The sequence below is a fragment of the Carassius gibelio genome, chromosome B18 (assembly GCF_023724105.1).
Source record: "Carassius gibelio isolate Cgi1373 ecotype wild population from Czech Republic chromosome B18, carGib1.2-hapl.c, whole genome shotgun sequence".
Lineage (NCBI taxonomy): Eukaryota > Metazoa > Chordata > Actinopteri > Cypriniformes > Cyprinidae > Carassius > Carassius gibelio.
The window spans coordinates 10717364-10744137 of NC_068413.1; the positions used below are offsets into that span (position 1 = coordinate 10717364).

The window sequence follows — 26774 nt, forward strand, 5'->3', positions numbered from 1 at the left end:
GGAGTGTGTCCCCGGATGTACCTGTGTTCCCTCCGACCCCCATTCATCCAACTGCCTCAATCCCAATTCTGCTCCAACATGCACAAAAAACTAGCGACGGAAGGACAAGGGAGAAAAAGACTAAAAAGGACAAAGTATGCAGGAGAAAGTATAAAGGAATCAGGGGCCCTGAGATGTAAAATAAATGACAGAAACAGACAGACACAAATGCACAGCCCCTCCCCATTAGATTCCTTTCAACTAATGTACATTTCTGGTCAGGTCTGATCTACTTATAACCACAGATCTATGTCTCGAATTTGTATTTATTTTCATTATTTAAACTAGCCAATGAGTTTTATGTGTCTTTTTGACCCTGTTCCTCTCTCTGGGTCCCAGGTTTATGATACTCCTCCCATGGCTATGAAAGGCCCACCCAGTAGAGATGGTCAGGAGATCTATGACACTCCACCTAGTGTGGACAAGAGCCAGCTGCACTACCAACAAGCGGTAATACTATGTTCTTGTCAGACTGACACAAATCAATTACACTCTGGTTTTATGTACACCTTTGATCTAATCATTAATGGGGGTTAAAGAGAGCTATATTTACTGAAACAAAACACCACTGATGGGCTTATATTGACAAAATGCATTCAGAATAGTATCTTCTAGTATATTTCAGTCATTTTGCTACCTTTAGCCAGACTTGGCAACTGAATTAGACCGCCTGCTACAAACACATGCCGCTCCTCCAAAACCCTGCTCACTAATGCCATCTCATCCAACCCAATGACAGCAAACCCTACAGTGTAAAATGATTCACATGCAGAAAGAATTTCTGATCGGCTAGTCAGTCACACAGGACACTTATTTCAGTGACATCTGGCAGGTGGTAGAGAGTGTATGTGAGCTGTTCCAAAAAACATGAAAAAAACCATTGGAACACATTCAAACTGTGTTCATTTAGCAAATCCTAAGTGTGTACAACCTTTAAATTAATTCAGGGAGTGGAGAATATTTGGGTTCCATATGGACCCTTTTCTCATCCAAGGGGTTTTCAGAAGCAGAAGTCATTATAGTTTGGTAAACTTCTGTAATGGTGAAGGGAAACTTCAACAAATATATGTTTTTGTGTTCCCGTCTGCTCCAATTGCAATGAAAGTATTGCATGACTTTACTAAAGTTGAGGTATTGATTATATTGGTCAGTAGTGATAAAGATGTCAAATCTGCCACCTTCAGCATTATCTAGTTTCCTGTATTTTAATACCAAGGTCATAAAAAACTAAGTACAGTGTTATAAATGTATATAGATTTTAAGAAGACAGAAAAAAAAGAAGAAGTCTCTTGATTATCATTAAATTTTAGACATTGTTCATTTCCTCTATTTTTATATTTAGATAACATGTCTAGAGCTCTGTTTAAGTTGGTTTTTTAAAACACCAATTATTTAATTACACTGTTAAATGACTTTAGCACATTTCTAAATGCATATCCACTTTTAATATTTAGTAAACATTATAATGCTGTGATGCCTAAATTCACTTTAACATTTAAAATGATTGACTGTTGATCAGCTTATCAGAATTTTAATAGCCGTGCAACCCTAATGAGTCCAGTTATGATTATACAAGGCTAGTTTTGGTAAACACATTATTCCTCTTTACAGGTATATGACATTCCTCCATCTGTCAGCAAAGATGTTCCAGATGGTCCATTCAGGGAGGAAACATACGACGTTCCTCCTCACTTTGCCAAGATGAAGAGTCTGGAGAATCAGAACCAGGCCTATCTGTCTCAGATCCCAGGCGGTCCCGAGTCTCCCATTCCAGAGGACGTCTACGATGTTCCTCCACCTCAGCTCATAGGAAAACGACAGCCTGAGGGCCAGGAGATCTATGACATCCCTGCCAGCCTGCGAAAGGGCGGCCCACAGGACCACCACCCTGCAGATGTGTATGATTTCCCCCGTGAGCGACCAGCAGGCGAAGAATCGGGCGATTATGTGTATGATGTGCCTCCGCAGGTGGTGCGTGACGCAGCGGCCACCGAGGAGCTCACTGTGAGCTTCAAACGCCTGTCAGCGTCCAGCACGGGGAGCACCCGCAGTAACCTCTCAACGTCTTCTCTGGACATGGTGCCAGTGCGGGAATCTTCTGGTCCTGGCCGCCTGCTGCTTCTGGATCTAGACCAGGCCATGGAGCGGCTGTCCCGTCATCAACAGGCTGTGGAGAGCTCAGTGTCCCTTCTCATGTCATTCATCAGTGGGAACTGGCGCAGCTCTACTCAAATGGAGTCCAACCTCCCTGCTATCCGACAGGCCGTGGACCGCATTCGTGTGGCTGTCAGGGACCTGCTGGAGTTCGCTAGAGGAGCCGTGGCCAACGCCACCCAGGCCACCGACCGCACACTGCAGACCAAGCTCAGCAAGCAGCTGCAGAAGATGGAGGAGGCCTTCCAAGGTCTGGTGAGGTACAGTCAGGCACTGGACTCCTTGGGCTGGTCCCCCGCGGCTCTGATGGCACCTTCTACAGGCACCGGTGGGGACGACCTAGACCGGCTGGTCATGTGTGCCCGAGGCGTGCCTGATGACACCAAGCAGTTAGCATCGTTCCTCCATGGAAATGCATCTTTGCTCTTCAAACGGACAAACAAACAGCAGCAACTGCCGCTGCCACCCGTTCCTCATACTGGTGACGTTCTGGGTCAGCTGACCAACAACAACATCTCAGCATATCAGTCAGGCACACCTGAACGGGCCAATATCCAGTCCCGCCCATTACCCTCTCCTCCCAAATTCTCAGCTGAGGAAGAGACTCCAGACAGGCCGTGCGAGACGACAGAGGAGGGGTGGATGGAGGATTACGACTATGTTCATTTACAGGTATGCTACATGTAAAATCGTTGCAAAACATTCAATTGTTTCCTTCTTTGAAATGGATCCATGTGCAGACCTGCTTTTCCTTAAAGCCCACATACATCTTCTGTTGCACATCCGCTGTGTGGTTCTGTCAAAACTTCCAGTGAAACTGTGCAGAGAAGATGAATTCTGTTCAATCACAGAGACCTTTTTTTTTTTTTTTTTTCAGTAGCATTTCTAGTTCATTTTTTTAGTTGGCCTTAGGCCAAACAAGAAAATATGAAATAAAAAAATACAAACATTTTAGTTTATTCAGTATGTTTAAGGATTTGGTCTTTCAGTGCAAAAAGACCCCAGAGTTTATTATTTATATTTATTTAATATCTATATATTTTATTGATTATTATTAATATTATTTTTCGGTATATATCATTATTTGATTTTATTTGATTTTAATTTGTATAATTTGATCTTATGACAACAATGTTCCTGTAGCTCAATTGGTAGAGCATTGTGTTATCAAGTGCAAGGTTGGGGGTTCGATTCCCTGGGAACACATGATAGGTAAAAATTGATAGCCTGATTGCACTGTAAGTCACTTTGGATAAAAGTGTCTGCTAAATGCATAAATTGTATATATAAAATAGCATTTTTAGAAAATTTGTAAAAGCTATAACTCAGTTGGACTGACCATGTTAGCTTATTTCTACCACACTGTTTTAAACAAACACTTTTTTTACTTTTTATATTTCAAATTGTAGGTAATAACTGTAAAGGGCACATTTGAATGGGCATTTGATTTCTGTAATGTGTTCCACAACTGAAAATGGCTGTGTTGAGTTTATACTGATATTATACTGCCCCCTGATGGACTAGAAAGACATCTTCAGTCTGTTGGGATTCACTTTTGTTTTTTTATTTACACAACAGCTGGAAGATGTATGCTGGTTGTGATTTTATTATTGGTTGTGCACAAATAATTTAACATGGTCTTGTACTCTTTTGCTTAAATGAAGGTGTTACATACATTTTTGAATACGCATTACAATTGTTCACCCATCTATCCACAGATAGTAAACTCTTTACTATTTATTTACATTTATTTTCTTTTTCTATTTTAGGGTAAAGAAGAATTTGAAAAGAACCAAAGACAGCTGTTGGAAAAAGGGAGCATCAAACAGAATAAGACTCTACTGGAACAGCAACAGGTATATAAGACTATAATAACACCTTATTCACAGAGCTCTCTACAAAGTGACACAATATTATTTTTGAGGGAGTTTTATATAAATAAACAAATAAATAAATTAATAATAAGTAGACATTTGTAACACTTTTTACAATAGTAGTATTACTCACTTGTGTCCCCAACAGCTAAAGCAGTTTGAGCGACTGGAGCAGGAGGTCTCCCGACCAATCAACAGTGACATTTCGGGCTGGACTCCGCCCTCTCACTACCCGCAGACTCCGCGCAGCAAGCTGTGCTCGGGCGACCGGCAGCTGCTGCTCTTTTACATGGAGCAGTGCGAGGCCAACATCACCACGCTCACCAACGCCATCGACGCATTCTACTCCTCCATCAACAACAACCAGCCGCCCAAAATCTTCGTCGCCCACAGCAAATTCGTCATCCTCAGCGCTCACAAGCTCGTCTTCATCGGAGACACGCTCTCCAGGCAAGCCAAGTCTTCCGAGGTTCGCACCAGGGTGGCCCAGCACAGCAACACACTCTGCGAAAAGCTCAAAGACATTGTGGTCAGCACCAAGACGGCGGCCCTGCAGTACCCCTCACCAGGGGCCGCCAGAGACATGACGGAAAGGGTGCGGGAGCTGGCGGGCTGCACCCAGCAGTTCCGCATGGCGCTCAATCAGCTACTGGCCATGTGAGTGCAGGGGTGAACGTGCCCCGGGACAGTCCATGCACAGAGCCTGTTTTAAACTCACTGGACAAATGTACCCTGTGCCACGAGCTTTTTATCTCCAAAGGACAAAATGATTAATGGGCAGAGCCATTGGTTGTAAATGAATCATTGTAAATATTTAAGTTGCTGTATGTCAGGGACAATGTAACACGGCGAATCCAGGCGGTTGAGGAACTTTTTGAACCAGGGAGGAGAAAGAGAAGGAAACTATCTAAAGAGTAGATTTAAGACATTATGCATTATTATAGCTATAACTGTAATTATTGCTCTGATTATTATTATTGTCAACATAATTATTATTATGAGATGCTGACTAAAGGTGTTTAAAATTTGAATCGTGTATGTAGAAGTACAACCATTTCCATGGAAGATCAACAATGGAGGGTTTTTTTTTATGAATTGTGCCTGTTAGAAGCAAAAAATGGCATTTAACGTTTATCCTCTTGCTGTTGTTCGAAGAGGCTGATCACAGAGCATGCTGGGAGTGAGCCAATCGGCAGACCTGAAACATTCTTCTCATTTACTGTGAGAGTACAGAGGACTTATTTACCCACATTTACCAATGCAAAGCAACAAGAACGGGTGAAGAACACATCAAATTTGGACTACTTTTGGAACATTTTGTGAAATTGAAATATTTCTGAAATATTCCCTGCCTGTAAGCTCTCGAATGCCTTTTCATGGCTTTGCCCCTTTGGCAAGTTTTAAGCTAGTTTGAAAACATATCACGTCATTATTTGAGATCTGATTATGTCCCTAAGAAGAGCCAATATTTAGTCTTTCAGCATCATTTGACCTCCAGTGTAGTGCCACTTCCTGCTGGACAGGTGCATTGTGGCCACATCCTGAGCGTTCCTGATTTCATATTTATCCTTTGTCTCTCAGATATCGCACCACATCCAACATAGACAGTGCATTAATGTACTATATCCAAAACCAGCTTGTTTAAACTCTCCCTCCATTGCATCCGTTTCTGAATGGAGACCTGAACCACCTGTCTCGACTTCCCTCGCCTTGTCCTTTTGCTCCTTGTTGGTTGTATTCTAAATTTAAGAATATGTCAGAAAAGTAGTTTAATGAAACTTATTAAACTTTTTAAGTACTGCAACATGTTGTTGTGTATATAGTCAAAATCCTTATCCAGTTGAAAAAAAAAAAGATAAAAAAAAGAAGCATTTAAGCCAAATGGTGACCTGATGTATGTTGTACTGTTAATCTGTTCTCAAATCTGTGTTCAAGGGTTTGAATGATATTGACATATATGTTACTGTAAATTGCATAACTGGAAATATATGTTTAATATATTTTCATTAAAAAAATAAATTCCTGTCCATCTTGCTATTTATCATGTTTTTAGTGATACCAGTTAATTAAAAACATGTACATTTAATACATTTTCATATTGTTCAAATGGTTGTCAGTGTAATATATGTGCATTGATAATGCATACTGATCATCATGATAGTGGGGAAGCATTTCTAAGACACTATAGCTGCAAATAAAGTCTATTATGACTGTAAAGAGGAAGGAAACAGAAGCATAAACTGCAGCTGAATGTGCATTATCTATAAAGTGTGTCAGGGGCGATTATTAAAAACACATTTCATTTTAAAACTTATTCTGTTAATGCATAGATAGGTATAACATTTGAGTATTGAATAAGCCCTACAAGTCTTCCTGAATCCTGATCTCTCTCTCACACACACATACCTGTTTACTGTCCAAACACTACATTTTGCTGTTTGCATTACTAGTACAACCCTCTTTCTTTGGCTCAAGTATGCAAACCTATTTGCCAGATGCACTGTAATTAATATGTTTTATATTAATAGTAACATTTCTATATGTTAAAGGCTTGTTTTCCTTTGCTGGAGGGAACAGCTGTGGTGTGATGAGGGGTGAACGCAGCGAAAGCTTTACAGGAGATGGAAAACCGATTGCTCCCCCATGATATTTTGTAAACTGCATTTATGAAAAAGAACTGCACAGATGCAGATATTATAACAATCTATCGATAAACACTCAGCTTGTCCTCAGTCAGCAGAATGTGCGGATTGAAGAACGTGCTGAAAGGCGGGGAGGAATTGATCGAAATCTGCCACCGTTAATTCATTACAGGGTTTGTTTGTTTAAATAATGTAATTTTTTTTATTCAAGTTCAAAGAGCGATTTTTCTTACCAGTAATGCAAAATGCAACATGTATAACACTCACAAATTAAAGAATAATTTCAAAGAAGACATATTAACTCTCAATGTGTTTTTTATTATGGCAAGGACTTATTGATTTACATACAGTAGATGATCCTTTCTTTAGCAGATCACAGATTTCAGAATTGCATTAATGCAGCTTTTTACAATAGAGAAGAATTTTTCTAAACAAACTGATCTCAAATTAGCAGACGAGGTTTACAACTTACAAATAATTATTTGAATATGTAACTGTTAAATGAACAAATGTGGGTTCTACTTAGTACACTTTATGACATTTCTTGAAAAGAAAACATAAAGAAAAGGATTCAGACAGCAGTTTAGTAAAGCCAGAGTCTTGCTTGTATCACCATATACTCTGCGGAAAGTCTTCAGTTGGGAATGAACATCTGGATGTTTTAGTCAGAGTAGTGACTATATCAATCACATCAATAATGTGCACAGGAGTCCAAACCGGAAAGAAAGCCACTACGATACTGATCACAAGTCTCTTCTTGTAAGTCTTAAAATTTGTCCCCTGGTTTCTGGGTTCCTGATCCTGTGGAGAACTAGTTAGACTGGAGCTCCTGGCTTTTTGTCTCAACCCTTTGTCCAACCATAGATAACATGTCAACATTGTCAAAAATGGGATGACAAACCCCAACAGAATCTGAAAAAGCAAAACAGTGACTTTAACAAACTGTGACTTCATTATCCGCTGACAACTTAGCAATCCATCCACATTTTTGCCCTTGAGTAAAAAATACTGGTAGGGCAAAAGCAAAGGCTAGAATCCAGATGCCAATCAGCTGAAGGCACCTCTGCTGTCTTTCCAGTCTCTGAAGTATCATCCTGTTAGTGACTCTTGACTTGATGACATTATGATAGCGGTGTACGCTCATGGATGTGACCGTCAGAACAGCAACATACAGACTCTAGTGACCCCAAAAAAACAGGAACTTACAAGACCAAAGGCCAAACTTCCATCCAAACAGTATTCCATAAAGCACAAAAGGAGCCAAGCAAAGAGTCAAAGCATCAGAGACAGCAAGGTTTACCATTAGTTTTAAGGTGAAGCCCAGATTTCTGTTCCACTCACGAGCAATGCCGATGATTACCACAATGTTGCTTGGCAAACCAACCAAACAGCACAAACCCAGAACTACAGCAGGAGTGATCTTCTCTGAACCAACAGCAGTGCTGTTAGATGTTGAATTGAAACTTGATCCATCCATCATCAAATTCATTTTCTGCAAAACGCAGATTCTTCTTTCATAAATGATATATGACGGACTGAAGAACAGGGGCTACATCGACACCTCCCACATCTAAACCAAAACCACAGCTTTGCTTTCACTTCCCATAAACAATAAACAATAAATAAAAAAATAAAATAAAAAAGCATTAAAGCTTCCTTCTGACTAGCTATATATAATATACTTACACCTACACCTTTACACCATGTCCTAACAAGATGTGAAGTTCTTCTGACAAGCAAATTCATATACTCCAGACACATTACAGTTAGAGGATGCAACAAAACCAGTCACTAATAACAGGCAATCAGACGAGCATGATGGAAGGCTCTCTCTTTATGGCGTTAATTTATAAGCGTGTAAGACATTATGTTATTTCCCACGCGCAAAAATGAACCTTCAGCTGGCATGATAAAAGTACTCGCGCACAAATTCAACAACCGAGAGGTGTACATGTAGCTGCGAGCGAGCGCCTGGCATACTCTCATAGGTTAACTCTGCTTGTACAGTGGAATCCTGTTCGCGGAGTGCTGCTTTGCTCGCGCAGTGGATTTCTGCTCCCTCGAGTCTACATGACTTTTGACAATTTGGGGGCGGAAACCAAGGAGGGCACTGACCCTCTTATGATTGGTCACTTTCACACAGGGACATCCTTGTACCTTGATTGACAGCTCTCATTACAGGAAGCACGGAGTTGGGTTAAGTTACCACCGAAGAAGAGAGGGAATGAATTAGAATGAGTTTTCTAATATACATTAAGTTACACCATGGTCATTTAACCAACTTTTGGTGCTTTTGGCATTGTGGACAGGTGCCAAATCCTGCTGGAAAATGAAATCAGCTTCTTCAAAAAGCTGGTCAGCAGAAGAAAGCATGAAGTGCCCCAAAATTTCTTGGTAAACAGGTGCAGTGACTTTGGTTTTCAAAAAACACAATGGACCAACAACAGCAGATGACATTGCACCCAAAATCATTACAGACTGTGTAAACTTAACACTGGACTTCAAGCAACTTGAGCTATGAGCTTTTCCACCCTTCCTCCAGACCTTGGTTTCCAAATGAAATACAAAACTTGCTCTCATCTGAAAAGAGGACTTTGGACCACTGGGCAACAGTCCAGTTCTTCTCCTTAGCCCAGGTAAGATGCCTCTGATGTTTTCTGTGGTTCAAGAGTGGCTTAACAAGAGGAATACAACAACTGTAGACAAATTCCTTGACACGTCTGTATGCCTTGACCCCAGCCTAAGTCCATGTCTTGTGGAGTTCACTCAAATTCTTGAATCGATTTTGCTTGACAAACCTCATAAGGCTGTGGTTCTCTCGGTTGGTTGTGTATCTTTTTCTTCCACACTTTTTCCTTCCACTCAACTTTCTGTTAACATGCTTGGATACAGCACTCTATGAACAGCCAGCTTCTTTGGCATTGAATGCTTGTGACTTATCCTCCTTTTGAAGGGAGTCAATGATTGTCTTCTGGCAACTGTCAGATCAGCAGTCTTCTCCATTACTGTGTAGACTAGTGAACCAAACTGAGAGATCATTTTGAAGGCTCAGGAAACTTTGCAAGTGTTTTGAATTGATTAGCAGATTGGCATGTCACCATATTCTAATTTGTTAAGATGGTGGGTTTTTGTTAAATGAGTGCCAAAATCATCACAATTAAAAGAACCAAAGACTTAAACTACTTCAGTCTGTGTGCATTGAATTTATATAACACATGAGTTTCACAATTTGAGTTGAATTGCTGAAATAAATGAACTTTTCTACAACATTCTAATTTATTGAGATGCACCTGTATAGTAGAGGTACTGTTTATGATTGGGGAAAAATACGCTTTGTTAAACAAAGAAGTGTAAGATAAAACAGCTTGTAAATATGTCATGAAACGTTATATCAAGAGAGCCATTCAATGTCCACAGCATGTTTGCTAGTTGAAAAAAAAGGAGCATCCCCCCCCACACAAATGAAAAGTTTAAGTGGACATATTACATAATAAAGTCAATTTATAACTAAAATATGAGTTGTCATAATTTTGGTAAGTATATATTTACTGAAACTATGACTATTTTTTTTATTATTATTTACAACCCCGTAACAATGAGAAATACATATATTTGTGATCTAAACCAAAAACTATAGCTTTGCTCTCATTTTCCCAAAACAAGAGTGCATAAATAAAAAGCATAAATAAAAAATAAATTAAAGACTATTAAACTATCATTAAAGCTTCCTTCTGAATGCTGTATAATATATTTAGACCTATACCTTTACACTATGTCATAACAAGATGTGATGAGGTTGTACTGACAAGCAATTTCTCTTTCATTTCCAATGTGAGGTCAAATATTGCGGGCTGTAAACTCTCATGCATTTGACTCACGCAGTTGACACTGTCCTCATGCCATGTCTTCTATTTTCTCATGCAAAAAAAAAAAACATCGCATAGCAAAGACACTGACAAATTTATCAAGAATTCAAATCCAGAAATAAAAAGACAACAGGTTACTTAACAATGTTTTAACATCTGTGTTGTGTTTGGTGGGGGGTGTGTCTCAGTGATTGACAAAAGAGGTACAGGGTTGTTTTTTCTCTCCAATTAAATGAGCATTAATGGTTTATATAGCAACCCCACCGACCACACCCTTCAGATAAATAGTAGTCAATTAATGTTTACACCTGCTATAGACCTTTTATACAACATATATAGTTGATCTACTTATTAAAAAAGCAAACATATAAAAAATAGTGAAGAGCACTTATTTCCTTAAAAAAAAAGTTCTCAGGTTTACGAAGCACGCTAAAAGGCCTATTCAAAGACATAATAAACTCACTGAACTGAAGCTGAATGATCTCTGTGTTGTTGACTTGATTTAAAAAATACCTTAACTGAATTTTTTCATAAACTTAAATCTTGCCGTTTCTGAAATTTTAAAGATGTATGCTTTCATTCCTTTACTCAAAGGCACATCATGTAGACAAGATATTTCCTCTGGTTTTAATACTGTAAATTGATTTCAAACTTTTTGCTAACAGAAACTAGTTTTGTTTATATATTAAATAAATTAACCACAATTAATTCTGTGATTCCAAAGGTTTAAAGAACAGTAAGAGCAATAGTTGCTGAGGCAAAATTCTACTACTCCAAAATTCTACTCCTAAGATTTATTTTTGTTTGTTTGTTTTTTTTTGCTCTTACTTTTTTGTTACTCCCTACAGATCTCCCTGGAAGAAGAAAATGGGATGTCTCAGTGGAATTCTCCTGGCTAAATAAGGATACATTAAGTTCTTAGATATGTATTTATTTATTTTTTGCATTGTTTTAGATAGAACAAGTAGGTGGACATGAAGTGATGTGAAATAGAGATAGAGGGATGGGAGCAGGAAAACTCCATAAGCCAGGACTCGAAAGTCGGGACACCCCAAAGATCGCTACATAACTTTCAGAGACTATTTTTACCAAATTTAAATTTTTATTAAGTCATCCTTCTGCCCCCTTGGAAGTTTGCTGAGGCCCCCTACTCCTGCGGTGCAACAAAACCATTGCTTAAAAAAAATATAATAATTATGTCACTTGGTGGCACTATTATACAACAAAACCTGAAATTGGCTCTATCAACAAAACCACTGGTCTGTTTGACTGTATGAGTTAAATTCATAGTCAAAGCTGACACTTTAGTGTATTAAGATGAACCTTTATGTACCATTGTAATCATTCCAGTTTCCAGAAAGATATGTTCAATCAACATTTTTCAATATTTGATGGGGCATAGCTTATATATATATATATATATATATATATATATATATATATATATATATATATATATATATATATATATATATATATATAGCCTATATATCTTGCAAGAACACATAATAGCAGACATGTAATGTGAATGAATAGAATATAGCAGGAGAGGAAAAATTCTATTTTGCTTTCCCATGTAGTGTCTTTTCTATTTATATGACTTATTAGGCTGGTTACTGTTTATATAGTTAGTGATGTGTCCATTTAAAGTTCATGGTCATAAAGAAGCTGTTGGAATGTTCAGACGCACAGCAGGTGATCAAGGCACAATAAAATTACTGGGTTTTTTTTTCTGTGAATCCTATCTAGGTCTTCACACATAATCTCCTAACAAATTTACAGTACAGCCTTTCTCTCACGAATTGAATGTGTCACGGTTGGTAAACCGTGGCCTCGGGATTTGCACTATGTGGGTGGAGTTTGTGTGTGTCTCGCGTCAGCACTGATTGTTTCATGTGGGTGTCTCCGTTAATTGTTCATCTACACCAGCTGCTACTCATTAGGCTATCCGATCCCTACTTATTGCCCTGTTTTTCGTCTGGTGTTTGTCAGAGCGTTGTTTGCAGTTCCCCGTGTTTTGCCTGGTCTTTCGTTCCTGTTCTCTGTGTTCTTCTCTTCGTTTTATCGTCTGTGTCTCTGGAATCCCATCCACTCCTCACCCCCACGGCTCGCTCATCTCAGTTCCTGTGTCACGCTCTCCTGCAGCGCTGCATCTCCTCACCGTCACTTCCTGGATCACCATCAGACATTGTTACTTCCCGTATCGCCATCAGACTTCGTCCTTCACCCACCTGTTATCCTGTTTGTTGTTACTCGTGTGTCTGACTGTGTTTATTAAATATCTTAATTACTTGCACTTTCTTCCTCACCTTCTTTCGCTGTTACAGAATGCCACTGAGAATTCACAAACTGAACACATCCATTGACGTATAAAGTAATCTAAATTACTCCGCTTATTTCATTGTATTTGCACTCTGCCAAATTAACATTCCTCTAGAAAGGAATAATTGTAGAATTAAAAACAACAATGTGATTTAAAAACATTTACATTACTCCAGTGTAACTTTACATTTAGATTAAAGCATATTATTTGCAGAGCATTTGTTTTCAACCCAACCTACATGTTTCATGTAAAGGACTTGGGCAATGGGAGAATAAGACAATCAACATTATCATTTAGTAATAATTTTAAACATGACTCCATTTTCCTAAGACATCTTTGCCATCCATCCTTGTCTGAGTAAAAAATACTGGTAGGGCAAAAGCAAAGGCTAGAATCCAGTGACATATACTGTAAATCGCATAGCTGGAAATATGTTAAATACAATTAAAAAAAAGAATCCAGTCCATCTTGCTATAAATCATGTTTAAAGTGATACAGGTTAATCTGAAACAAATATAACTACTGTATCCTACATTTCAACACATTGTTCAAATGGTGCCATGCAAACTGATCATCATGCCAGTCACATGTCTGGAACTTATCTGAAACTAAACTAAGTGGTCAAACCACATCACAGTGTATGCTTTCCTGTTAATGGTTTACCATTTCGTGTCAGGCTAATGAAGCTAGGATAAGCAAGGTTCCATTGCACTTACAGTTCCATTTCAAAAACATAAGACCTACAAAACATCTGCCTGCCAGTATTATAGTGGGACAACATTTATAAGACACTACAGCAGCAATTAAATTCATTACAGGGTCGCTTTTATAAATGACTGAAAATGATGTTCATCTTTCTAAAATTTGAAAAAGCAATTTTCATACCAGAAATGCAAAATGCAAATTAGAGAGATTACAAAATTATTTAAATAATTTTAAACAAGAAATATTGACCCCTCACCGTGATAATGATTATACTTAGCATTTATTCATTGACATTCTCAGATTTTAGAATTGCATTAATGCAGCTTTTTACAACAGAGAAGTAATTCTTACACAAACTGAAATGAGCAGTTTAAAAACCTAAACATATTTATCTGCATTTGTAACTAGGAAATAAACAAATGTAGCTGCTACTTAGTACACTTTATGACATTTCTTGAAAAGAAAACATAAAGAAAAGGATTCAGACAGCAGTTTAGTAAAGCCAGAGTCTTGCTTGTATCACCATATACTCCGCGGAAAGTCTTCAGTTGGGAATGAACATCTGGATGAGATGTTTTAGTCAGAGTAGTGACTATATCAATCACATTAATAATGTGCACAGGAGTCCAAACCAGAAAGAAAGCCACTACGATACTGATCACAAGTCTCTTCTTGTAAGTCTTAACATTTGTCCCCTGGTTTCTGGGTTCCTGATCCTGTGGAGATCTAGTTAGACTGGAGCTCCTGGCTTTTTGTCTCAACCCTTTGTCCAACCATAGATAACATGTCAACATTGTCAAAAATGGGATGACAAACCCCAAAAAGATCTCAAAAAGCAAAACAGTGACTTTTACAAACTGTGACTTCGTTATCCTCTGACATCTTAGCAATCCATTCTTGTCTTTGAGCCCTTGAGTAAAAAATACTGGTAGGGCAAAAGCAAAGGCTAGAATCCAGATGCCAATCAGCTGAAGGCACCTCTGCTGTCTTTCCAGTCTCTGAAGTATCATCCTGTTAGTGACTCTTGACTTGATGACATTATGATAGCGATGTACGCTCATGGATGTGACAGTCAGAACAGCAACATACAGACTCCAGTGACCCAAAAAAACCAGAAACTTACAAGACCAAAGTCCGAGTTTCCATCCAAACTGTATTCCGTACATAACAATGAGAGCCAAGCAAAGGGTCAAAGCATCAGAGACCGCAAGGTTTAGGATTAGCTTTAAGGTGAAGCTCAGATTATTGTTCCACTCACGAGCAATGCTGATGATTACCACAATGTTGCTTGGTAAACCAACCAAACAGCACAAACCCAGAACTACAGCAGGAGTGATCTTCTCTGAACCTACAGCAGTGCTGTTAGACGTTGAATTGAAGCCTGATCTTAGCTCCATGATCAAATTTTGATTTATGGGAAATTCGTAGAAATAAAATAAATTAGCTATATGAGTGTTTGAAAAACAGGGTTTGTTGACAACTCCCACATCTAAACCAAAACCACAGCTTTGCTTTCACTTCAGACTTCCTAAAAACTGTGTCTAGCATTATAATGTATTTACCTTTCAATTAAATAGTGGAATAATTACTTAACACTTCCTAAACATAGACAATTACTTAGTAAAATACAGAGAACAAATGATGAACTTAAAGTTTATTGTTCTTTATGTTAACATCTTTGTTGTTTTGCAATGTTTTGTTTATTCTTACACCAGAGCTGCTGAGAAACAGAATTGTGACATGCTGTGATCTCATGTTTCATGGAACTCTCAACAGTTCTAAACAACTGCACTGTCAGTCTATATGTTTGAATGGGTTTAAGTAGAATAGTCAGCAGTTTCCCTATATTTGCAGCAACTATCCTACTAGTAATTATTAACACACAATGTGCATTGATTGTGGATTAATCGATAACAACACTGACTAGCATTTTATTCTGGGGAGCAATAAAGTGACAGCATTAATATGTTCTCATTCTCCTTAGCAGTCAAATGTAACTAAACACAGACAAGTTTTAATGGGATAGAGCCTATTTAGTATTTACACTAAGTGAAAATAGCAGTCTTTTTTTGTGAAAGTTGCTATTTACACTGTTTATACTAAAATAGCAGGATATTACTTATTGCAAATAGTGGCAGTTATCTGCACCTCAGCATTGTCATATATTATGCAATAACTTACTGAGTGTAAATTTTTATTTTAATTGAAATTATTAAATGGATGCCACCTTATGGGACAAGCCCTCCCTACACCTACCCTGATCCTACCCAGTACTTTATTTTCAACTTTTTGATTATTTCCTTAATTTTTATTGAAAATAAATGCTTTTCTGATTTGAAATTTGAAAAGGAAGAAAAAAGTTTGCTAAAAGGCAGATTCAAACCCCGATCGATCACGTCAAAATGAGTATGAAAACCCATTACCACCTACAGCCACTCAGTCTGACAACTGGAGACAGTGTATCAGTTTCGAGCTCTCTGCAGTAATTTATTTTAAGAAATTTCTTCAGCAAACACATCTCTATAAGAGTAATTTTTATGTTTCACATATTACATATTCATTGTCTTTTTTTACATTACGATGAATTTTCAGTGTCCATGTCAACACAAAATCCATAATAAAATAAACCTCTCAGTACACAAATGCAAGTTCACTTACTTTTCGTGCTTGTATTTTACACGATCTATCAATGGTACATAATGGTAATATTCACCAGCTATTTTTAAAATACTTAGAAACTTCAATTCACAGTATTTTATCAGTATCATGTCAATACAGTACTGCAAAATCATGCTCAGAACTAATAAAGTGCTTCAAATATAACTTTAAACTTCATTTCAAACTGTAACCATTTTTTTCTACACTCATTGAGCAAAAAACATTTCCAACCAATGGTGGGGAACTAACATACAGTGAGCTAAACATATCTGTTAACATTGCAATCTAAAAAAAATATCTTAATCTGTGCATGGGAAAGTGTGTGTGTTGAGCTAACTTGCTCTCTAACGTAATGTGAATGTTATCAATTGGCCATTGCTCTGTCGTTCTTTGCCCTCTCATCTCAAACTTGTTTCAAACATAATCAAAACAGACCCTAACGAAAATTATTTTTCTAAAACAGTCCACTCATATCCCAAATAAATTTCAGCAAAGCTAGACTCTAACTCAGAGTTGTTTTTGTACATTACCCCCCCCCCCCCCCATGTAAAACAAGAGAGAAACAAGGAGACAGTGTATCAGTTTCGAGCTCTCGGCAGTAATGAGGAACTCACAACCATAGACAGTAAAAGAAATGGACACAGCGACCCCACATAGATAAGTGAAGTCAATTAGAGGGCATGAACTTCCTGGGGGTCGAGCGTACTGCGCAGACTCAAACTGAGCTTGATGACATAGATGTCACGTGAGCAACCTGTCTGACAATTGTAAGTCTTCTAATCGCTGTGCCAAGAGAAATCTGAATCACCCACCGAATCTTGCAGACGTTGTTGAATAACGTCTGCAAGCTTCTCCTCCTGTCCATACGGTAATTTCTCTACTGTGTGACAGAGAGTCGCGGGTTATGATGCAATCGTTAGTCTATTTTTACAAAAACTGCTTCTACGGGGCCACAATGTAAGATACAAGGTAATGGAGCCTTTTATACATCTTCGTGTTTCTTTAAAAATAATTATTTGATAACTTGATGTCATTTATTAATTTAATATTTAAGTTTGGGGTTTTTAACCAATAGGGCAACTGATCCTCCTTTGAAACAAAACAATCAAACCACCCTGTGTGCAGCAGCTGTTCATTTAGCGACTCCTAGTGAGCGTTGCATAATCATAATCACGACACAAACATTCTCATAGAAAGAACTCACACTTTGCATTAAGTTAAGAGAGCTATACGAATCATGCATGAAATAAAAGTTTATAAACTCAAACAATAGCTTTATGTGCTTTAAAGATGAACTTGAAGTCTTTATTTATTAGATATTTTCAATAATAGACCATCTTTGACTAGTTAATACTCGTTAATACAAGATCCGATTCGTGAACAGATGATTCTTTTGAGATAATTATAATAATCATTTATGTTGTTGAACGAAACCAAAGGACCACAAACTTTATAGATCTGTGGTGCAGAGCTCATAAAATCATGAGCCTGATGTCCTGGGCCTATCGTGTTCTCCAGTCTCCAAAATATATCTATATATCGTGAATAGTGATGTAAAATTCCTAACTTGATTCGCGTTGTTCACTCGTTTGCACTTGTTTCTAAATCTTGCAGATTCAAGCGTTTTAAACAATTCACGCACGTTTCGAAGCTTGCTCGCACTCATTCAAAGCATGTGCCGAGAGCAGCATTTCAGATAACGTACACAGAATTAATTTATCTTTTGTGTATCGTAGCTTCTGAATGAACACATACACACAAAATCATCTCAAAATAATTGTCTCTGCAAGTATTTTCATAATCACAGTCGGTTTTGTTTTAAGTGAACGTATACAGTGGCCTGCTGCTCAGAGAAATTCGCTGTACTGGATAAAACTTTCTCTCTCTCTCTGTAAATGAGATGACGTGAAAGGGGGCATGTTTCAAGATACTAAACAGGAAGGGAAGGCAAAACACTCATGCAAACAAAACACACTCATTGCCGGCCGCGGCCGCAATCGACTCACTCATCCATTTGCGTAGAAAGGAGATGTAATAGGATTTCCATCATTTAACATATATATTTATGTACCGGATGGGCCGGCCCACATTGGGAAAAGTCCCGGTGCTCCAGAGGAAGAAGAAGAAGAAGAAGACACATCGCCCCTGGATGTGTCTCTCTGCAAGCCACCCACTCAGCACTTCATTTGGAACTCCCGGGGAGTGCCGGCATTGATTGGGCAGACCAAGTCGAATCCGCCTTCCTTGAGGACATCTTAACGGATAAACCTTAATTTGCAAATGAGCCTACCAGCTTCAGGGGCATGGATGACACAGAACTTCTCAAAGGCTCTGACAATTAGGAGACTATCCCGCCTTATGTAGTACCTCAGGCTAACTAGTCTGCTGCTCTACCCAAATCTGTCTAAATATCAAATGGCTGGCATTACAAAATGCCTCATTACAAAGTTTCTCCCTCTCCTTCCCGCTTGTGCTAAGCACATGAAGGACAGAGGCACAGACATTCTATTGAGGGGTGTGGTGGAAAAATTCATTTAACATTGCTTCTGTATACCTATATAAGCATGTGTTTTCTTTTCTTTACTGTGTGGGTTCAGAAGGGTGACACCTGGGGGGGAAAACAGATGTCTGAGAATGACCTGAGGGGGTCATTGGGCCATATAGTGGGGGGACGATGTCTGAGGATGACCTGAGGGGGTCACCTAAGTCCTAAATGTGTGAGAAACAGCCCATAGAGAGTGTTCCTTGTTTTGTGTGGAAATTTACAGCTGCTGAAACTGTGTAACCTTGGAAGAGCAGAAGTATATAAGGTGGAGGACTGCCCTCTTCCGGGGTCGGTTTCACTCTGCAGGAACTCAGTGTTGCTGTATGACTGTCTGACCTTCTTTGCAAAGAATAAAAGCTTTCTTTTTAATTATACCTGAGAATGAGTCTGTCTCTTATGCTGATGAGAGTTGATTTAAATTTTGCCACGACAATTTGGTGTCAGAAGTGGGATTCCTTGGATGTGTCTTTTGGACCTGTGAGCGGACGGTGACTGATCATCCTGAACTATAGAAGTTCAGCCCTAACCCCGATTAGATTTGAGGGAGAAAGGGACTGACCGCCGAGGCCCGGAGAAGACACCACTGGAAACAAAAAAGAACCGGAGTGGCAACAGAGCTCTCGGGTAAGAGACAGTTCATGGTATTCTAAAATTTTGGGTTTTTAGAAATAAGGATTGGAAAATAAATTAGAAAAGGGACGAACCATAGCGGTGGGTCCTTCTCTGTGGGAAACACAATCTAGGGGATTCGGATTGTGAGGATACTGCGGCACAGTTAATAAATTTCTAAGGGGAATTGAAACTGCTGCAACCTGGCGTGATCGTAAATTGAGTTAGAAATTGAGATCATAGCGATCCAGATATTTTGAAGCGATAAGCTGAGATCACGCTCGAGCGGTTAACATATTTCTGAGAGGGGAAGTGAAACTGTGCGAGTAGTAGCTCTCCCGACTTGGGCAAAGGAAAGTCAGATCTGTTGGAGACGTCTGACAGATTATAGGCGCGCCAAAAAGGAAAAGGTCTCCACAGAGAAGGAAACCAACAAATATGGGAAAGTCTCAGAGCAAGCTCGCTGAATATGATACACCGGTGTTTAGGCAAATGAAAAAAGTGTATGGCCAAAAATGCATGCAAGATGTGGGGAAATTAATTAAATACCATGGTTTTCCAAAAGAGGGAACGCTGAGTGTTAAGAAATTAAAAGCTGTGAAGGAATCAGTAGAAGAGGGAAGCGAGGGACAGAAAGGTTGTTGTGCGAGACACATGTGTGAGAAATGTGAACGAACTGTGAATTGTTGGATGGTGGAAGCAGATAGGAGAGAAAGGAGAACAATGCAGAAAAAATTAGCAAGTAGGAAGGAGGTAAAGAAAGTTGAAGAATGCAAAAAAGTGTAAATGCCTCACATAGACCTACTAACCACTCTGATGTTTGTGTTTCTAAACATGTACCTCCGCCATACACACATTTCCCGGTGACCGAGGTGCAAGCCGCGAAAATGGACCCCGATCTCGACTGCTCTCCACCGAGAAGACCAACAGCACCGTGGCCAGATCCAGAATGGAGACAAGAAACAGCAGAAGACCCAGTAATCATTCCTGAAATCCCCAACGAGGAAATAGAAGAGGAAATAGTGCGCAGAGCACCCCCGACAAAGAAAAGAAAGACGAGACAGCCAGTGAAAGAAGAAAATGTGAGTATTACAGCTCCAATGATTGAAGTTTCAGGTCCTGACGGGCCTGTTATGGTCTTTAGACCATGGACTATAACGGACATGAAGGAAGCGATGGCTCACTTGCCGAGCCCTGACGAAGCAGGTGATAAATTTTCTACCGAATTAGTCACCTTCTGCCAAGAATTCAGCCCTACCGTGCATGAACTGAGGAGGCTGCTGGCAGTGAAACTGGGGGCTACGAGCAGGCATGAAGTGAGTGGAAAGCTGCAAAAAGAGGACTGCCGGAGAGGGCACTGTGAATGGAAAAGTGGACGGCTATCTGCTGTTTTAGCACACGCTTTGCATGCAGAGGAGATGCAGACGGCGAAGAAGGAAACAGTTAAAGCCAAGACCAACAGAGAGTGGCAGCTGGCGTTTGTGCAAACCGTGTCGAAGCCGGGGGGCTATTCTGCGCAGCGAAACCAGCAATCGAAATGGGGAAGATGGAAAAGAGGAGGAGGAAGATATCCGAACAAAACTGAAGGAAACTCTAAAAGATGGGGTTGTTGGATCTGCGAGACTGATGAACATAAGACATTCAGGTGCACCAGATGGAGACTGTGCAAAAAGGACGGTCATTGGGCGAAGGATTGCCCGGAGAACCGGCGAAATCAACAGGCAGACTGAAGCGAGGGAGACGGAGAGCAGAGAGGAGGGGTCCCGGGCGAGCAACCAACAGTCACAAGTCAGGGAAGTGAACATTTTCTAACCACAAACACATACACATACACTGATGTACTTTCTGCTCTCTGCAACGAAGAAAAAGCTTGCTTTCCTTCGTGTATGTCTGATTCTGTTGAAAACCATCCTGACAAATGTGCTATTATGTTTAAGAGTGAAGCTTATGAAAATGCCTAAATATCCTATGCTAGTAGAGGGGATATTGATTGATATATATAATATATATATATATATATATATATATATATATATATATATATATATATATATATAGCCATGTGATTTGCAATGAGTCAATTTCTGCATCAGGGCACGTAATTTGTGAAAGGTTCACAGTGCTTCTGAATTGTGAAACAAAACGGGGTTTAGGTCCTGAGGCATGCTTTTATCTATACGCCTGCATGTCCAGTGCCTTTGATGGGGAGAGATTTGTTGTGTAAACTAAATTTGACACTGATTGCAGACACTTGGGGGTGTCCGAGGGGTAAAGAAAGAGCGGATTTGTTGTCTGTAAACAGAACCAAAATGGGCATATGAATGGCACATCATAAATTCTGATTGGGCTGGAATGATGTGTGAACTGGCTAAAAGATAGAACAAAACCATTTGATAGAGAAATCATGTTGCCTGACAAATTGCATTGCATGTCACATGTTGTAGTACAACAAGATGACCAGTATGAAAAAGGTTTGAGGGAGGAAGAAGGAGAAACCTTACATTTTGAGAAAATATTTTGGACAGAAAATGTGTGTGCAGTTTCAGTTTGCTTGACAGAGAAACAGCTTCAGTTTTACCTAATGGCAGAAGACACTGTGCCTCACTTATTACTTTCCAAGGACAGGAGCCAGACAGGGCCCAGATTAGACTTGTTTGTGAAAAACTGTGTTTATGCCAAAGACTGGAGACAGATAGGGGAGAGGGTGAAACACAGTGAGGGTCTGGGAGTGTTTATGACTGAGTGCAAGCATGACATTGAAACAGAGAGAGTTGTGGTACCCATTGACAAAAGTCAGAGGGGGGATCATTGCATGACAGTTATTTTTGCCTTCAGATATACATCCAGCATTAGCAGAAGTGCCATCAGAGTGATGGGCAAAACACAAATATGATTTGGGTTTGATTAAAGGATGTGAACCAGTTGTGGTCACCCCAAAATCTGATTACAGACCATGTCAACGTCAATACCCTCTAAAACAAGAGGCAATTCTTGGTATAAAACCAGTGTTTGAGTCACTATTAACAGAGGGAATAATGGTGCCATGCAATGATTCCTGTAAAAAAGATAAGGGATGTGGGTCAGCCCACAGAATGGCGATTTGTACAAGATTTACAGGCGATGAACGCTGCTGACAGGCAAAGAGCTCCATCAATACCAAATCCATACACAATTTCGTCACAAATACCACAAGGTGCAACATTCTTCTCAGTAGTAGATTTGGCAAATGCTTTTTTTGGTGTGCCAGTTGATAAAGACAGCCAATTCTGATTTGCATTTGAATTTGAGGGTAAAGGTTACAACGAAGCCCTAAGAAGGAGTTTGGAAGCTTTGACCCTGACAGCAGGTACAGCTTTGTTACAGTATGTGGATGATCTTTGCTTGTGTGCTCTTGATGAGCTTAAATGTGTAAACTGACACTGTGACTGTCCTGAAGCATCTGGCCCAGGAGGGCCATAAAGTCAGCCTGACAAAACTGCAGTTTGTAAAACAACAGAATACATTCCTGGGGCATGTAATAACACCGAGTAGCAAATCACTGTCTGAAAAAGGGGTTAAAGCTACAAGAAAAGTCCCAAAACCAGTAAATAACAAAGAAACAAATGCTTAATTTTGGGGGATGTGTTCCTAATGTAGAACATCTATTCCAAATTATACAATTTTTGAGCTGCCTCTGAGGACCCTGAGAGGGAAGGGGCTGAATTAATATGACAGGATTGAGTGGACAGAGAAAGTGGAAGAGGCATTTCTGAGCATGAAAGTTCAGCTGTCTGTTGCGCCAGCTCTGGGCTTGCAGGCCCCAAATAAACCCTTTGTTCAGATGGTTGATGAGAAAAATGTATTTATGACTTCTTTATTGTTGCAGCATCATGGAGACAAACTGAGACCTGTGGCACATTTTTCCAGCAAACTGGACCCAGTTGCAGCAGGCCAGCCACACTGTCTGAGGGTCGTGGCAGCTGCTGAGAAGGCCGTGATGGCTTCTAGAGAATTCGTAGGTTACTCTGATTTGACATTGATGGTGTCTCACGCAGTGTCCATGATTTTGCAGGAATAGAAAACATCACACTATCAACAGCTCGATGTTTAAGATATCATACTATTCTGCTTGATATGACTAACATCACTGTTAAGTGATGCACACCCTTAAATGCTGCTACTCTCCTTCCAACAGAAGAGGATGGGGAAAAGCATCATTGTTGTTTAACAGCACTTGAACAAGTGTGTACGCCACGTCCAGACCTGTCTGACGTGCCACTCGAAAATTGTGAAAATGTCCTGTTTGTGGATGGCTCAGCTTTTAAAGATCCACAAACAGGCCTGAATAAGGTTGGTTATGAGATAACTGAATTTGACATTGTGGCCTTTGGCTCATTGCCACCAAATTATTCAGCACAAGCAGCTAAGCTTTTGGCATTAACAGAAGCATGTAAACTAATGACGGGTAAATGCGTAACAATTTACACAGATTCACGCTATGCATTTGGGGTTACTCGTGATTTTGGTGCGCTGTGAAAACACATAAAGTTTTTAAAGTAAGATGGGCGACCAATATTAAATGCACCCCTCGTGGCAGATTTGCTAGATGCTATTTTGCTGCCAGAAAAGATAGCGATTTGTAAATGTGCAGCGCATACTTATAACAAAGATTCTGTATCTACAGGAAACGTCAGAGCAGATGTAGCGTCGAAGGCTGCGGGATCTCAGCAAACAAAATCATCAGAGTGAACTTTGTTATCTGAAAATAACCCTGACATTTCTTCATCTTTACAGGGCATGCAGACATTTGCGACAGGACAGGAGAGAGAGAAATGGAAACAGTGTGGCTGTGAAGTGGTGAATGAAGTATGGATGAGCAGAGATGGCAAGCCTTGTTTACCTAAACACTTCTTTCCTCACTATGCTAAGTCGATGCATGGGAAAGACCACGCATCGAAAGGGGGAATGATTATGCAAATTAAAGAATTGTGGTTTACAAAAGGGTTAAAAAATTTATGCAGAAATTTTTTGAAAAAGATTTGTCATTGTAATAATGTGGCAAGAGGCATAGCAATGTCTCAGGTATCCCAGACAGCACAGATGGATTTCATTGAACTGTTCCCATGTGAAGGGAAGGGAAAATGGTTTGGTATTTGTGGACATGTGGTCCAAATGGGTAGAGGTCTGCCCAATGTCCAAACAGGATACAGCAGCAGTAGTAAGGGCTCTGCTGACTGAAATAGTCCCGAGATGGGGAAATTCCACGAAAAAGCAGTTCGGGCAATGAAACACATTTTGTGTAGGGGCAATAAAAATCTAATTGGCTAAGTGTTGTGAGAAAACTGGACTCACATGGGTTAAGGTGCTCCCAATCGTTTTCATGTACATGAGAATGAGAAATCGATCCAGAGTAAACCTGAGCTCTTTTGAAATTCTCTTTGGCAACACACCATTTGTGAGTATTGAAAGTGGGTAAACAACAGCTACCATCTACAGGTGTGTGAGCATGACATGTTGAGTTATTGCAAGGAAATGTCTTCTCTGTTGTCTAATGTCTGTGTTCAGGTGAAAGCTGCTCAGGAGAAGGTTGCTGAAACACCATTGCACAACCTGAAACCAGGGGATTTCGTGGTGGTACGAGATCTGAGGAGAAAGAGCTGGAAGGCGAAAAGGTGGCTGGGACCGTTCCAGGTGCTTCTGACCACTCACACGGCTGTGAAGGGAGCAGAGAGAGCAATGTGGATCCAGGCTAGCCACTGCAGAAAGGTCCCACCTGTATCTGAGGAAGAGGAGCTGAGGGAGTAAGGATCTGGAGACACACATGTCAACAAGGCCAGAATCCAGCCTAAACATCAAGCGTTCTTATCAGCGGGAAGAGCTAGGTTAAGACTGAAAAACAGCATCGAAAGTAGTCTGCGCGCAAGTGAAAAGATAACTATGAGCATCATAGTTGGGTACATCATGTTGTTTTCATATTCCAGACTACAGTGACAACGTTATCAATATCATTACTCACATGAGAATGGCCGTAAAAGAGCCTGAACGTACACATAATGCTGCTAAATGATTTTTGCTGCTATTATGTCTACCATGTATTTTTTTTAGTTGATATCCAGCTCAGTACAGAGACTGGAGAAGTTGAGTGTTTCACATTAAATGGTTCAAAGGACTGTGTACAATGAAGACGCTATCATGGATTTGAGTGGGGAGAAAACTACTGATGAAGGGACAAACAGTAGTGGAAGCTACAGTAAAATGTGTTAAATGCATGAGATTTATGAGATTTTTTTTCTTTGAAGTAAGAAATGTTCAGGCCTATCTGACTCTATACTGTTTGCTTGCTTGAAATAGGGTCTGTCCCTATATTAAAAGCCTTAGTATATTTTCTAAATTCTTTTACAAACTTAAGAGGGTGATCATTTATGCTAAAATCAGGGATGAAGAGTATAAATGTGATGAAATGCCTTAAGTTTCCTTTATTTTGAATCATGTTTGTATTTCTGAGTGTGAAATTTTGATTTTGGATTGTGTTTGTATCTGTGACGTGACTGAGGGTCTGACTAAATGTCAGGAATGCAGTAGCAGTGACTTACTCGTTTAGCCTGGCGGCCAGAGCAAGCAAAATGCTAAGTGTGTAGTGAAAATAGAACAAGTAGTAATTAATTTTTATGTTTTATTGATCAATGAATGATAAAGAGGGGGAAATTGTGGTGGAAAAATTCATTTAACATTGCTTCTGTATACCTATATAAGCATGTGTTTTCTTTTCTTTACTGTGTGGGTTCAGAAAGGTGACACCTGGGGGGGAAAACAGATGTCTGAGAATGACCTGAGGGGGTCATTGGGCCATATAGTGGGGGGACGATGTCTGAGGATGACCTGAGGGGGTCACCTAAGTCCTAAATGTGTGAGAAACAGCCCATAGAGAGTGTTCCTTGTTTTGTGTGGAAATTTACAGCTGCTGAAACTGTGTAACCTTGGAAGAGCAGAGGTATATAAGGTGGAGGACTGCCCTCTTCCGGGGTCGGTTTCACTCTGCAGGAACTCAGTGTTGCTGTATGACTGTCTGTCTTCAAAGAATAAAAGCTTTCTTTTTAATTATACCTGAGAATGAGTCTGTCTCTTATGCTGATGAGAGTTGATTTAAATTTTGCCACGACAGGGGAAACCCAATCCACGGAGACTGATGCCTCCACCCTCAGAAAGTGGGCTTGATATGGATGAGATTTGGACAGGCAACTGTAGATTGTGTGAAAACAGTCATTGTCCTATGTTCTTCTTGCTAAAGGATGTGGACGGGCCCCTCAGGGCCCAAAGAGCTGCTGTATGCTTTTCCTTCCCTGTGCCTGATAATCCCCACACTGGCCAGTTTGAGAGAGA

At 39.7% G+C, this 26774-nt stretch overlaps 3 protein-coding genes and 1 pseudogene across 6 annotated transcripts in view; 2 read left to right on the forward strand and 2 right to left on the reverse strand.

Annotated features, from left to right (window-relative positions):
- The window catches only part of LOC127977038 (breast cancer anti-estrogen resistance protein 1), an 82482-nt gene extending 76388 nt beyond the window's left edge, over positions 1 to 6094 (forward strand). For 3 of the 4 annotated variants that reach the window (XM_052581689.1, XM_052581692.1, XM_052581691.1), the window contains 4 exons: positions 379 to 489; positions 1651 to 2865; positions 3963 to 4049; positions 4216 to 6094. In XM_052581689.1, the coding sequence (XP_052437649.1) occupies positions 379 to 489; positions 1651 to 2865; positions 3963 to 4049; positions 4216 to 4728 (1926 nt within the window). In that variant the 3' untranslated portion in view covers positions 4729 to 6094. The remainder of the gene's footprint in view (positions 1 to 378; positions 490 to 1650; positions 2866 to 3962; positions 4050 to 4215) is intronic. The other variant, XM_052581690.1, reaches the window with a different exon arrangement.
- Positions 6095 to 7006: 912 nt separating this feature from the next.
- LOC127977047 (leukotriene B4 receptor 1-like) lies at positions 7007 to 10438 on the reverse strand (annotated as a pseudogene).
- Positions 10439 to 13881: 3443 nt separating this feature from the next.
- On the reverse strand, positions 13882 to 18383 carry LOC127977048 (mu-type opioid receptor-like). The gene has a single exon (XM_052581725.1). It carries the CDS (start codon positions 14998 to 15000, stop codon positions 14032 to 14034), a length of 969 nt encoding a protein of 322 aa, XP_052437685.1. The 5' UTR covers positions 15001 to 18383; the 3' UTR covers positions 13882 to 14031.
- A 438-nt stretch (positions 18384 to 18821) lies between these two features.
- On the forward strand, positions 18822 to 26495 carry LOC127977053 (uncharacterized). The gene is made up of 2 exons (XM_052581729.1): positions 18822 to 21203; positions 24960 to 26495. The coding sequence occupies exons 1-2, from the start codon at positions 20823 to 20825 to the stop codon at positions 25197 to 25199; spliced, it is 621 nt and encodes a 206-aa protein (XP_052437689.1). The 5' UTR covers positions 18822 to 20822; the 3' UTR covers positions 25200 to 26495.
- Positions 26496 to 26774: the final 279 nt, after the last annotated feature.